Genomic DNA, 13,751 nt, shown 5'->3' with positions numbered 1-13,751 from the left:
TGCACCTGAATTTTAAAAGGTGGAATGATCAGAAAAATCCTTTCAGACAAGGAGATTTTATGACTTAGACAAAAACTTTGTTACATGGTTGTAACTTCCAGCAGGGTGTGTTACCTTTCCCACCCCACAAGAATGCCTGTCTTGTGATTTTTTTTTTATTTAAAGTTCTTTGTGGGTGGATGTCTGAGAAACCAAACCATCAGATAAGGAACATTTGTTTCTCAAACTTGGTTTATTTCAGCATTTCCTTTATTCACTAAGCAAATATGTTCTTAATAATTTCATAAACCAGATCTGGTTTGGCTGCTTAGAATATTTAAATTTAATCAAGGTTTACTGAGCCTTAATTCAGGTTCCTGGTTTTGTTTTGTTCTCAATATTGCAGGTACATCTGTGATTACACCTACTACACTTCTCTGTATTATGGCAATGGAAGAGCTGCTTTCATCCACGTCCCTCCATTATCTGAGTCAGTAACAGCAGAATTTCTAGGAAAAGCATTACAGACCATTATCTTAGCAATGTTAGAACAGTGTGGGGAACAAAGAGAGATGGATCACAGAGGGAAAAAATGAGAATTTCTTAGAATGCAATTCCTTACCTCTGAAATGAAGCAGATCTAAAGATTATTTAAAACCCACACACAAAGGATTTTATAGCCCACGTTATTTTCAGTGAAATTTCCTTGCAAAACCCAACCAACCATTTGCATCCCTTAGAAAGGGCCTGAGGGGAAAAAAAACAAATTATTGGTTGTTCACATTGCTAACAATAAAGTTGTTCAGATTTCAGAAAGTGTGAAACTGATTGAAAACATTTTAGACGCTTAATCCTGGTTCTGTTGGTTAGAGAGACATCAATAAAGACTTGCTGACCCCAGATGAATGCTCACAGCTGTAAGGACTCAGCACGGGATGGATCAGAGATCCCCCTCAGCCCCTGTCCGAGTCCAGAGTTCAGCCCACAAAAAATCTGGGTATGGGGGAAATCAAAACACACTTGGGGATTCTGGTATGGGAAGTTTTACAGTTCTTTCTTACTGACCTGCTGTGGATACTGCTTTCCACATCAGCAACAGGCTCTGACCCACAGTGACTTCAGAGAACACAGAAAACTGGAAACCAGCAGGACCTATAACGTTGTTGGTAACTTGAGTTTCAACCCAAAACAGCCACTTTCCCCAAATTCTCAGTGCCTGCCTCAAGGGGAAAACCCCATTGTCCTTCCACAAAGCACAGCCCAGAGGCAAATCCCAGAGCTAACCCGTCCCAAGAGAGGCAATCCTGAAGCACTGTGCTATAGGGAGGGTTAGGGCATGTGAGGTTACCTACAGAACAGGCACCAAAGGAGATCCCAAACTGTAAAACATGGGAGCAGACTCCTGCACATCTCAAACAGCTCCTTACAGACATGCTGGGTACCACAGAGGGTCACAGCACTGCCCTCAGCATACAGGGAATGTCCACGCTCTCCTCTGAAATCCTGCTGCCAGGACACAAGGGAAGATGAAATCAGTCAGGAACAGCACAGCAGCAGCTTCATCTGGACACACAGGATTTCCTGAGGGAAACAAAAGCCTGTTCCTCAAGCACCACCAGTAAAAAGGACAAGTGACAAACACACCAGCACAGGCAGCTGCTGGTGCTTCAGGCCACCACTGAGCCCTGTTTTAGTCAACACCTTGATGCCAAGAGTCTGAGGAACTGGAAATGCCAAGACAATGCTGGTTTTCTGGCCACTGTCATTTCCAGTGATACAGAAAGCTGAAAACCAGGTGCTGGCTGGCTGAATGCCTCTCATGGGGATTGCTCTGCAGGTAAATAAAAACTAACAATGCTCACCTTATTCACAGGAACTGCCTCGTGCAAACTGCTCAAATCTCAGCCATGAAGGATCCAAAAGCTCAGTGTCTCTGGATGAAAATGCTTTTGATTTCAATCAAACAATGGCAGTACTGACTCCTATTAAGAGTAGCTCAATTAGATGCAGCCAGAAAGGGCAGAGGAAAACCAGAGCAGCTTTACTCTGAGTTTTCTAACCTGTACTCACTTTGCATAAGGAGCAACAAAATCAGAAACAAACAAATGCATACAGAATTCTTTTATTTAACTTAAATCATGTAGTACTGAAACTACTAGAAAAAAGCAGAGTAAGAGAAACTAAAGGAGCCTTAGCTTCAGCCATTCAAAATAGACAAAGTTTCTTCTTTTCATAATGTAAAGAATCCCGAGTATATCGCAATAACAGGAATAAATTCTTACAACAGAATATACAAAAACATTTTGAAATTTTTTTTATCTACTGATTCATTTTAATATAAACACAGGAATTTCTTTAGGAATAATTTATACACAGCAAGTCTTTTTATGTAATAAATTGGCCATGTTATTGTTTAATTTTCTCTTAAAAAAATTTAAACAAGAAAAATTGGAAAATGTATTTGCAACTGCATCCATTCCTTAGCACTTTCTAGTTTTTTGTCCCAGAGGTAGACAAACTCTGGCCAATCCTTTCATCTCAAACCTCACTGGTTCAGAAAACAGAAGAAGCGAAAGGTGTCCCTGTCCATAGCAGAGAGGTTGGCTCTTCAAGATTTTTAAATAACAATAAATAGGGACCCTCCCTTGCTCATTTCAACAAAGCTTCCAATGGTGCTCAACAGCTTTACACAAGCATTTAAAGTGATAAGAGATTTGCAAAGAACTCTTCAATAGTAATTACCAAAGCCACCTTCCCTCTTTCCCTTATGCAGTGGCATCCTTCAAAGCACGAGGCCCCTGAGAGCCTGGGGAGCAGCAAACCCTGCTCTGCTTCCCTGACCAGTGAGGTTCCCATCATCCATGAAGGTAACTGCCCTAGACAGCAAAGTGAAATGACCAGGTAAGAGGATCCCACCCCAACCAGAGGGCTCTGGAAGACCAGGATACTGAAGATACAGAACATTTTCCCACCTCCTTTACTCACTCGCTGTATACTGGGTCACAAAGCTTGGGCAGGACGGGGGAGAGGGACAAGCCATGAACTGGACAAGTCAGCGATTCCTTTTTGGCATATTGTAAAGCTAACTAGTAACTGGTACCATGGAAAAACTGATCACAGACAGACACACCCACACACGGACACAGAGAAGTGCCCTTAAATTATATTTTAGGCATTTATAAACTACAAACATTTTATAAAATTATTCTATGTACTTACAAAACGCAATGAAACATTTAGTTAGTTCTTGTAAACCAGATCTTCGTCAACTGACTACCCGTAATCTACTGGACTTAAAGCCCTATTGAAAATGCTAATTAATGGTTACTAATCAACAGAACGCATACCCAAAAAAATATATATGAGCACACACGCATATGCACACACACAAACTAGTGAATCCTAAGGTACTTGCAGAACAGGCCGACTGCAGGCGAGACTGATCCGTACAGGCCGATGACCAACCACTGTCACACCCCTGGCAAGGAATTTACTGCTCCAGCTGCAAAGTCCAGAGGTTCATTTACAAGTACCAACAATCACAACTGGGACACCTGAGCGCTGCTGCTGTCCCACAGATTAAGCTCAGGATACCACCTCAAACTTCTGCCCAGCCCTGTGTCTCTGTAAATCCCCACTGCTGCGTCCTTTGTTGTCAGGTGTCTCCCCACAAACTCCTCCGTGCTGACTGACCCAGCTGCTCCATGTCAGAGGCTGTTCAGCACCTCTGAGCAACCAGTTCTGGACTGAGGTGTCCTCTGAAGCCCTCCTGTCTACTTGAGTTCTGTATCTTCAGCACCCCTGGCCACTTGTGTTGTTTCTAAACATCATTCTTCAATCCTTGTCTGCACATCTACTCATGGGTTAAGTTGCAATATCTGGCTTTATCACTGGTTAGTAGGGAGTGGATCCCTTGCACCTTCCTCCACTGTTGTTCAGCCCAGTGATTGAATACACGGTTGACAAACAAAATAAGAATAACAGGAAACAAGTGTTACTTGTACTAATGGAATGAAAAGGGTTTAAATATATATATATATCTATATTATAGATATACATATGCAGATATATATATGTATATATAGATATATATGTATGGAGTTACACCAACAATAGGAGTATTGTTCACTTATACTTGGATTGAACCCAACACCCCTCAGCAGTTCCCAGAGGGCCTGACAGCAGCCCCCTCTGGTCACCAGTCATCCTGGGCAAACTGGGCTTCCTTTCCTTTGTTTTAAGAGACCAAGAGGAGCATCAGTGCACCTGGAACCACACAGCACTTGGCACCAGCTGGGAGGAGCAGGGGCATCAGGCAGGGTGGCTCCACACCTTGCACCGTGCTCAGCTGCTGCCTCTGGTTTATCATCCCTCCAAGGAGCACCTGATTTAGTGCCATGGCTGTGTCTGCACAGCAATCGTGTTCCCTGGAACAAACAGCTCCTCTGCCAGGGCACTCTGCAGTGCCCCTCAGGAGGGACTCACGGCCTGCAGTCCCTGCTCCCCTTGGCGACGCCAGCTCCTGATCCCACCGCATCGGGACATCCTGGTGCCACTCCTCAAATGCTGCTTTTCAGGGCTGGGTGGGCTTTTGTGTTTAATTTATAAACAAACTGGATTACTTTAACTTTATTCAAACATAGCTGAAGTTCTAAATAAATTTTCCATACCAGACAAGCCAGTGGTCTCAGGGAAGAACAACATTACAAACCATATTATGACTCTATCAAGCCAACATTAATTCTCAGTTGTTCACATGCACAAACAACTCGATTTACTGTCCAAGGGAAGTCTGCATGAAAAACCCATGTGAATAAAGCTATTCAAAATGCACAAAACACAACAAAAAAAGCTATGGAAACAAACAGAACAAAAAAGGAATTAAGCTTGAATTGCAAACACAGAATGCAATGGTATCATGAAGGTGGTTTGGTCCAGGAGAGCTGACTGCCATCACACACGGACACGAGGCCTCGTGGCTGTCTTCCACTGAAGTGCTTTTTGAAATGCTTCTTGTGATGCTACGCCATTAGTGTTTCTTCCTAATGCATTGTAAAACCACCTAAGTACAACTCTACAAACCAGAAACTCGGACAATTTTAACAAAACCCTCCTAGCCAGCTGAAAGATCTGAGGATCTCCAGTTGTGGTAATCAATATGTGCAAGGGAGGGGAACAGCCACTGCACCCAAAGGTCACTTGAACATCAAACATGGAAAACCAAACGAATAATAGTGAAAACTTCCAATTTTGCTGGTTTCTCAGGACTAGGGAGAAACGCTCCCTCCAAAGACAAACCGTAGTAGTTAACAACAGCACTGTGTATCCAAGAGGTTGGGTACAACTCCAAGTAGCCAAGCACCACATTACTCAGATACCACAACCAACACCTGCACGAACAGCTGCCAGAGCTGGAAAAAAAGGAAACATTATACAGCAAGCTGATGGCAAGCTCATGTTAGTCCTGTGTGCTTGTAAACCAGTTACACGCTGTCAGAGGGCAGTTAAAATTTGATGGCTGGTCCATCAGAATCCACAGTTACAATGCATATAAACAGGGGAAGAAAAGGGAACTGTCTTTTTACTGGCACATTAAAAGAAATCAATTCAATGTTAGTTTTGGAAAAAAGAAATTAAAAATTAAAAAAAAAAAAATTCAGTGCTCTCATCAAACAGAAGCAGCAAAGACCAAAGGTGTAAATTTGATGTAGCAGCCAGTGACAGGTTTTGGTCAAGAAAGCAATGCCATCCCATATGAGCCAATTTATTTTTGGGTTCTGATTCAGCCAAATATCTTTTTGATGCTTGTGACATCTGAGCAAGAACTGGCAGGAATGACTTAGTCCATTCTACAGGACAAACAAAAAGAACATTCCCTTTAGTATTTCTTCTGGACCTTCAAACATTGTAAACATTTGATTTCTGTAACAGATTTCAGGAAATACAATTTGAAGTTCCCATATCAGGTCAGCTGCATTTCCACTCCTCCAAACACGCAGCATTTTGCTGCTGACCCAAGGGCTGCTGTGACAGCACATTAAAAAGCCTCTGTGTTTCCTTAAAGAATGGTCACCCTAAGTCACACAACTCTTGGATTTCTCATCACAACAACAAATTTTAAGAAATCGGAGAAACCCATTGGAATTGAGGCAAATATTCTGAGGTGACCCTCTGTGACAGGCAGTGACTGTTCCCCTCCAGAACCTAGAGCATGTGGTATATGGAGTGAGAGGTTACCAGTATCAACGGCATTTATTGGCTGCTGAGAAATGTGAGATGTATTTTTTTTTATATACACACATATAAAAAAATAAGAGTGAGGTAGATAAATGTTTGAAAAAAAAAAATCAAAAACTGTCCCCCCTGTCATACTCTAAAACCCTTATCTCAGTATTTAAATTCGTTATGGGGCATCTCTACAGTGATTTAAACTGATATCACAAAAATAAATAAAAAATCCTACATAGAATACCTTCTTAATTAACTTTTTTGTCTTTTTCATTTTCAAAAGGGAAAAATAACTATGGGACAGAGGCAAGAGAAGATAATGGGACCTAAACTACACAAGCAAAAAGCACTACAAACTTTTAAAAATCTCCAGTCAAAACTAGCAATCAGTATAATTTTTCTCATTGTTCTTACTCAAAAGATTTGAACATTTCCATCCCAGAACCACCTCTTCCTGCCATCGTTTGGTTGGATCAGTGCTAAACAAAGGCCTAGACTGGAACTAAGGTAAGATGAGCAACTGCTGCGACTCCTTGGGTGTCGACTTCCTGACGGCCCCTCCTTCCCCTCTCACCAAGGCTTCTGCAACTGAACAAACAAGCTCACTCGTCTTCTTTTGTTCTGAGGTTTGGTCTGTGATTTAAGCCACAAGCTTGGACTTGTACAGGTTTCCATAGCTGCCAACACTTCACTGTTTGCCAGCCAAGCTGCTGGCCCCAGCTCCGAGCTTCCCACCGGCCCCACGGGAAGGGCACAGGGGCTTCCCTTTGGTTGGGGGTGGTTTTCTTCACCAGGGCTGGGAAGTGCAGCCCAGGTGCCCTCCATGAGGGCTTCCCTGCACGAAGGTTTCCCCATCAGGAAGGTGAAGAGCTGGGGTTGGCTGGAGCCAGGTGATTGATGGCCACCATAGGAATGCCTGGCACTGCCAGCTGCACCTGGCACAGCTCTTGTTCACAGGGTGGAAGGGTTAAAAGAATCTTTTTAAGGATCAGTGACCCAAAAGCCTGGTGTCTGCTGTTGTACCCAACTAATAATTTAAAAAGAATACATGTGTGTGTGTGTGTGTGTCTGTGTGGGGATGGGCGGGTGGATGTGTGAACAAGCGGGGAGGGCAGGAGGGGTAGGACCCTTGTACAACAATGAATATAAACACTGAACAAGGATGTACTAAATAGTTAACCTTTTGTTTCTGACCTGAGTTTGTATCACGCCTTGCACTGTAAGAGACTCCGTGCTGTCTGGGCAGAGGTTAGTGGGAAGGAAGGAAAACTGGGGCTTAAAAACACCACACCACAGCACTGCCAGAGTGTTCCTGTGCGGGGTGTCCCTTCTTTCTCCTTGTCCCCCTCCAAAGCCCCGTAGCCCACACAGCCAAGATGTTGTAAAACAACTAATGGGAAGGAAAATAAAATTTAAAAAAAATTAAAAAAAAAAAAAGGAGGAAATGTATTTATAAAAAGGCATTAAACAGTTCATGGCAAATCATATGAAAGGTATCAGTTACTGGGAAGGAGGAAGTAAAAGTTACACACTATAGTACAAAGCATAAGAAAATTTGTTGAAGTGGAAGGGAAGGGGAGGAGGGCAGACCTGAAGGTTTTCATAGATTAAATCCACAAAGATAAAGAACAAAAAAATAGCAGCTTTTTTCTGTACAGACATATAGATGAGTATCTGAACCGTAAGAAAGTTATAAAAGTGACACAAAAGACAATGTGTATGCAAATGATCCATGGTCTAACATAGAACTGCAAGACCCTTCGAGAAGTCTTAATAATAAAGAGTAAAGGTCAACAAAGCATCATATACTTGAATCCGGTTACTGCTTTTTTTTGTCTTCTCCAATTTATGTTTCTAGGTGTTTTTTCCTTGCAAGCCTGGGAAGGAAGGCAGGCTGCAACGATGGAGATCTCGGCCGCTCATTCTCAGCTTTTTCGTAACTCATTTTTGGCGGGCAGTTGACTTTTTTGTACGAAATGCACGTGTTTGTTTAGCTCACCACTGCCAGTTTTGTCCAGAATTCACTGGGATGGGGACAGGGGTGGAGGGAGGGCTGGTTCTTTACCCCATCCCTTTTATCTTCTCCATCACAAGAAAAGCAAAATAAAAATCACATTTTGTCCAGTTTTGAAAGAAGATCTAGACAATTTGACTTTTTTTAAATTATTTTTTTTAAATACCAGTGCATGACTGAATAGAACATATTGGTCAGGATCTGTTTTGAACAGAGCAGTTGATTACTGTGCTCCTTCCATGACTACAAAAAAACAAAAAAGAAAGCAAAACAACAAACGAAAACAAAAAACAAAGAGTTCATTTTTTTGGCAAAATTTGGCAGCGTTGAAAATGGTAACAGCCTTGGACGAATGATGGCCCTTTTTTATTCTTTTACATGTTCCTAAAAAGATTAAAGAGCAACATTAAAAATCCAGTCTTTTTTAGTTTAGGGTTTTTTTGTGTGTGGTTTTTTTTTTTGTTTGTGGTTTTTTGTTTGTGGTTTTTTTTTTTTATAAAGACCTACAGTGTTAGGCAGGTGCTTGCAGGGGTACCGGGAACCACCTGGCCTGCAATATCTTTGATCTGATAAAAGTGCTGTACGGTTGAACTTGCACGCAGATATGTTTCCCATTATGAAGCAAAAAGAGAGACAGAAAGAAAGAGAAAGAAGAGAGAGGAGAGAGGAGAGAGAGACATCAGATCTCAAGTTTTCTGTTGCTATTAAGTGTTAACATTTAAGAGTTTTAAAAGGCCAACTGTGTGCCCCATGACTGGAGTCCTTGACTGAAACAAACATCTGCTTGCATATTGAAAAAAAAAAAGAAAAAGACGGTAACTTGTTTACTGAAAAAAGGGTTCTCCCAAGTGCAGCTATGGCAGTTCTGAAGATCCACTGAGGTACAGTAGGCTTTTGAATATATTGTGATTTTCTTTCTTTCTTCCCCCAATGCCTGTGTTTGTGTGTGTTTTGTTCCTGCGAGGATCAGCAGGCCGAGGACTGGGGCAGCGGCAGGGCGCGCTCGTTCTTGCGGCCGCCGTTCATGTGCGCGTACGGCTGCCTCTCCTCGAAGCTGGCCCGCAGCACCACCACGCCGGGGCCGTTCTCGGCCTTGTGTCCTGAGTGCTTGTCAGTGGGTTGCAGGGTGGAGGAGGGGTCTAAAGGAATGCTCTCCATGTTCTCAGTCTCCAGGTCAAGCTCCTCTGTGTCCGGAGGCTTGTTCTCTTCACTGTAGAAGAAGGAGACCTCTTTGAAGGCTGGGTCCAGCTCATCTTTGATGCTACCGATGATTTCCAGGAAGGAGGGTCTCATTTTGGGGTTGTACTGCCAGCACATGCGCATCAGTTCGAACCTGGGCAGGGAACACACAGGAGAGACATTTACTGAGGGCTTCAGAGCCGTGACTGGGTCAGACCACGCATTTTAGAGAATCATTGCATCCCCAGGGAAGCCAAAGTGACAGAACTTCCACAGGCTGAGATCCCCAGGGTTGTGGGTTCAACACCCAAAACCAGCCATTTGCTTAAGAGTTGGACTTGATGATCCTGGTGGGTCCCCTGCAGCTCACAATATGCTGTCAATCTCTGTGACATTTCCACCTTCCCTCTCATCACTCATTTACTCCCACACCTCCTAGCTCACCTTTCCTGCTCCCTCCCACACACCTGCCCATAGCTTGTGTCTCATGGGCACCTGACATCCAGAACCATTGCATACTTTTATTCTCACTTGGTGTTTCTCTTTTTCCTCTAAATTACCCTGTGCTCACTTGAACATAAACTACATGATTGCACCTCTTGGAGTATCTTTTTCAACCAACTCATCCCACCCCATCAATACTGACTTGGAAAAAAATTAAAACATGAAATACACACAAGGTAAAGCACCGCCTTTTTCCCCCGAAAGAAGAAAATTACATTAAAATTAATTGTAATCCCCAGTGGACATTTGCCAATCTCAAAGACATTCTCTAATCTTTTTATTTTAAAATTAGGTTGTTTTCATTTACGGCCAGGGATGCATTAATATTTTACAGAGTGTGAGATCATCTGTTTAAGCACATCCATGATTAGATCTGTACAATGTCCCATGCTGGCAAAACAAAACCACAAAATGAAACTGTAATACAGACATAATGAAAACAGCATTTTCATGACACAGCAAAATTGGATATTCCCAGGAGATCGCCCTGAGCTTTAAACATAACACAAGAAAGGATTTCACCGTCTGTGAAGGTGGAATAGGGATGTCTTCTGTTAACACAGCACAGTAATAGGACAAATTTAAATAAGAAAAGGAAGATTAGCATTAATTCTTCGAGCCAACCCTCTGTGTACACAGTGCTCAGAGGAACATGCTGTGTGGAGGAAGTCACTGCTGGCCAAAACTACTACTCTGTGCTAGAGTAAGAATGGATCTAAAAATAAAATAAAGCCAAGAAAGATCTCTCAGTTAAGGTAATGCATGTCTCTGACTCACCTGCCAGCACTGGGACCTGCAGCCCCAGTCAGACCCCCTTGGCTTGCTGGGGTTTATTTCTCACCTCTGCCAGCCTTCCCTTAAGTCAGGTCACCTGAACTTTTAGCTTCTATTCTAGAGAACAACACCACCATATTTCCAACTTCCACAGATTTTCAGGGCTCAAATGAGCAACTCTATTTGAACTCTTCATTAGCTCTCACTGCCTTGTGCCCTCAGTTGACCAGATCTCTGCATCAGTGTGGAAAAATTTTGTTTTTAAATTAAGTAGACAAAACCAAACAAACAAATTCACTCTCTTTTTGTATCAGACCTAAGTTCATCCCAGAGTAATGTCCCTGCTCTAGAACAACCTTTCCAACAGGACTGACACTGAGCTGGAGAAGCCTGGGCTCTGCAGCCCATGGTGGGTCTGGAGAGAGTTCAGGAGCCCTGGCCTGAAACAAAACCCCAGCCCAGAAACTCGGGAAATTGGGAAATACTGCTGCACCTCCACTGTGCTCTCAGCTGACGTGAACCAGCAGAGAGGGCAAGTGGCTGTGTTTGGGCTGCAAACACTGCTGAGTGCTCCAACCAAACCCAAAGCAATCTTCACTGAAGTGCATCTAAAGTGCCCAATATCCCTGCCAGAGCTCCACTGGCAGCGCTCCGCGTGAACAAACGTCAGCCACCTGAGAATGGCCTTGTGACACCCAACTGGAGCTGGCAAAACCAGTCTGTGCTGGGAGAACTCCCCGGGTACTCAATGCTGCATTGTAACCGCACGTAGACACGTAAACACTGCCCAGCTCCTGCTTGTTTTTGAGTCTGAAAAGCCTTTCAGAGCAAAAGCCGAGCCAGACTATAAAACTGCACCGTACCCTCACCCACAAGGGTGAGGAAAGCTTGAGACATAAATATATAAAATCCATTTCTGTTACTTCATTGCTGTTTCCCTTCCAGCTGACTGCTGTGTCCCTGAATAGAAGCTTGGCTGGGGCCAGGAGCTCTGGATATTCGCTGGCGCTGCGCCCCGAGGCCTAAGGGCAATGCTAAGGAGATACCACAAGCAGCGGAGTAATGCATGTGACATCAGCACAAACAAGGACATGTGATGTTTCTTTTAAGCCATTCCAGATTTAAAAACCCTACGGAGTTCCCATAAAAGGATTTTTTTTCCTTTTTAACTCTGTGTGTTCACAGGCCTTGTTTACATTATCTTAAACAAAATAAAAACCTTTCCAATAGACAATGGAGGAATTTACAGGCTGTTAATACAACCTGAGCAGATTTATAAAGTACGTTCCTGACTGGTTGCAAGTGAGCTCCAGGGAGCTGGAGGCACCACCATGGGTTAGAGGAATAGCCAGCATTCCTCTATGCATCTTTTGCTCAAGGAACTGAGGAGAAACTGAGCTCTGTTTTGTACCAAGACAATAAAAAAAAAAAACAAAACAAAAAAACCAACAAAAACAGAAAATGGAAAGTTCCTAGAGAAGCTGCATTCCATTTGTGCTTTGCAATACACTTGATTTGGTGGGGAAAAGCAAAAGGACCTCTCCTCCCCTGCTGGTGCCTGTGCTGCCAGTGCCTCTGCAGAGCAGACCCCGGGTTCTGAGCAGGAACAAAGGGAAATCAGCACTGCGTAAATAGTCTACAATGCATGTGGGGGAAGCAATCCTGCTTCAAAAACAGAGTGGAATTCCAGCCTCCACAACTTTTAAAAGCCCCATGGGAACACACTGTCTGAGAGCTTCAGCTGTACCAAAGCTTGGTGCCACGCAGCCGTCACCTGATGAGCAGTGCCATAACAATGGGAGGACATAAAAACATCACTGAGTGCACAGGAAGAGGAGAAAAACAGCAAAGCTTCTCCTGGCACTGTCTTACTGAACCATCTGTCTTATTGCATGGTTCTGTCTGCAGAGCCACGCGAGCTATGCCAAGAGGGTGTAGCATAAACACAACTGAGGCTTGTTTCACCCTGTACAACAGTAAAGAGCCTCCAGAAATACCCTCCCCTTTGTGCTTTGCCCTTTTCACAGGGATTCACCACCTCCCAGCCACAGGACAGCCCCCTGTAAAATCCCCCTTTGCCCAAGCATCCTTTGCCCTGCACAGCCACACTGTAGAACAGAACCTCTCCAGCTCCACCAAAAAGCCACTGAGTGCCAGAGTCAGGGGAGCACAGGCACGAGCATGACCAGGGATGGAGACCCTGACAAGCATGACCAGGATGGAGACCCAGAGGGTCCCAGCCTGCCTGCACCCTGCAGAATTCATGGGGGGAACACGAGGTCCTGAGGGGAGCTCCTGCTGCGTGGCTGGAGGGTGCAGGGCTGTGTCACCATCTCATCACCTGCATGGCTAAAACAGCAGATTTGGGGACAGCAAGGGTCTTCTCTCTGTTCTCATCTACACTTCCCCACAGCAGTTACCTCCCCCACCTGTTCTGGAGGTTTCTCTCTGTCAGCACACTCCCCTCTCTCCACAGACAGCCCCACTGATGTTCTGACCAGAATTTCAGTTGCCTCCAAGCCAAATTAATTTAAAGAACAAAGTTCCTGTGCTTTTGTAGGTACCCTGTGAGACACAGGAGCACAGAGCTCCCCTTCTTCACCTGCTTCCAGGCAGCACCAAGCCCAAGTGACCTCCCTGCAGCCAGGCTCTGCTTTTGGGACATTCTTGAGTTAATATCAGGAGTCAATACTAAAGTTTCACAGACCAGTCTCCACCAGCAAGAATTTGTGCTGCCTAAAAAGTACCTCCCACTAGCACAGACATGCCAAGAAACCTGCCTTCAAACACAATCTTTTAGCCATCTCCACAAAAGGGATCCCTTGATTTACAAAGGGTTTCATAAAGCACTGGAGAAAGCAGTGGCCTGGGATGCAGAGTAAGATCCATGTGCAATTTCAGGGCTCTCAGACACAGTTAGGAACACTCTCCTGCCCATGTCCTCATCTTCCTGTGGGTCCCCAGCTGAGGAGGAGGTTATGGGCCCTGGAGAGGAACCAGAGCAGGTCTGGTCCTGCCAGCAGTGTGTGGTGAGGGCTGGGAGCAGTGGGGAGGTCACCGAGGGTGGCACAGC

The 13,751-nt window shown here is 44.2% G+C and overlaps 2 protein-coding genes across 4 annotated transcripts in view; one reads left to right on the top strand and one right to left on the bottom strand.

Annotated features, from left to right (window-relative positions):
* The window catches only part of PGPEP1L (pyroglutamyl-peptidase I like), a 34,037-nt gene extending 26,393 nt beyond the window's left edge, over window positions 1–7,644 (top strand). The window contains exon 5 of one of the 2 annotated variants that reach the window (XR_013184204.1): window positions 386–523. Coding sequence is in view for 1 of the 2 variants with exons in the window: in XM_054642331.2 (XP_054498306.2) it covers window positions 386–575 (190 nt within the window). In the remaining variant the exon portion in view is untranslated. Of the gene's footprint in view, window positions 1–385 lie in introns of both variants that reach the window. The other variant, XM_054642331.2, reaches the window with a different exon arrangement.
* The window catches only part of IGF1R (insulin like growth factor 1 receptor), a 170,805-nt gene continuing 159,139 nt past the window's right edge, over window positions 2,086–13,751 (bottom strand). For both annotated transcript variants that reach the window (XM_054641934.2, XM_054641935.2), the window contains exon 21: window positions 2,086–9,554. In XM_054641934.2, the coding sequence (XP_054497909.1) occupies window positions 9,188–9,554 (367 nt within the window). In that variant the 3' untranslated portion in view covers window positions 2,086–9,187. The remainder of the gene's footprint in view (window positions 9,555–13,751) is intronic.

This window comes from Agelaius phoeniceus, chromosome 13, assembly GCF_051311805.1.
Source record: "Agelaius phoeniceus isolate bAgePho1 chromosome 13, bAgePho1.hap1, whole genome shotgun sequence".
Lineage (NCBI taxonomy): Eukaryota > Metazoa > Chordata > Aves > Passeriformes > Icteridae > Agelaius > Agelaius phoeniceus.
Note: the sequence above shows the minus strand (reverse complement) of the source record. Positions and strands in the feature narration are given on the sequence as shown.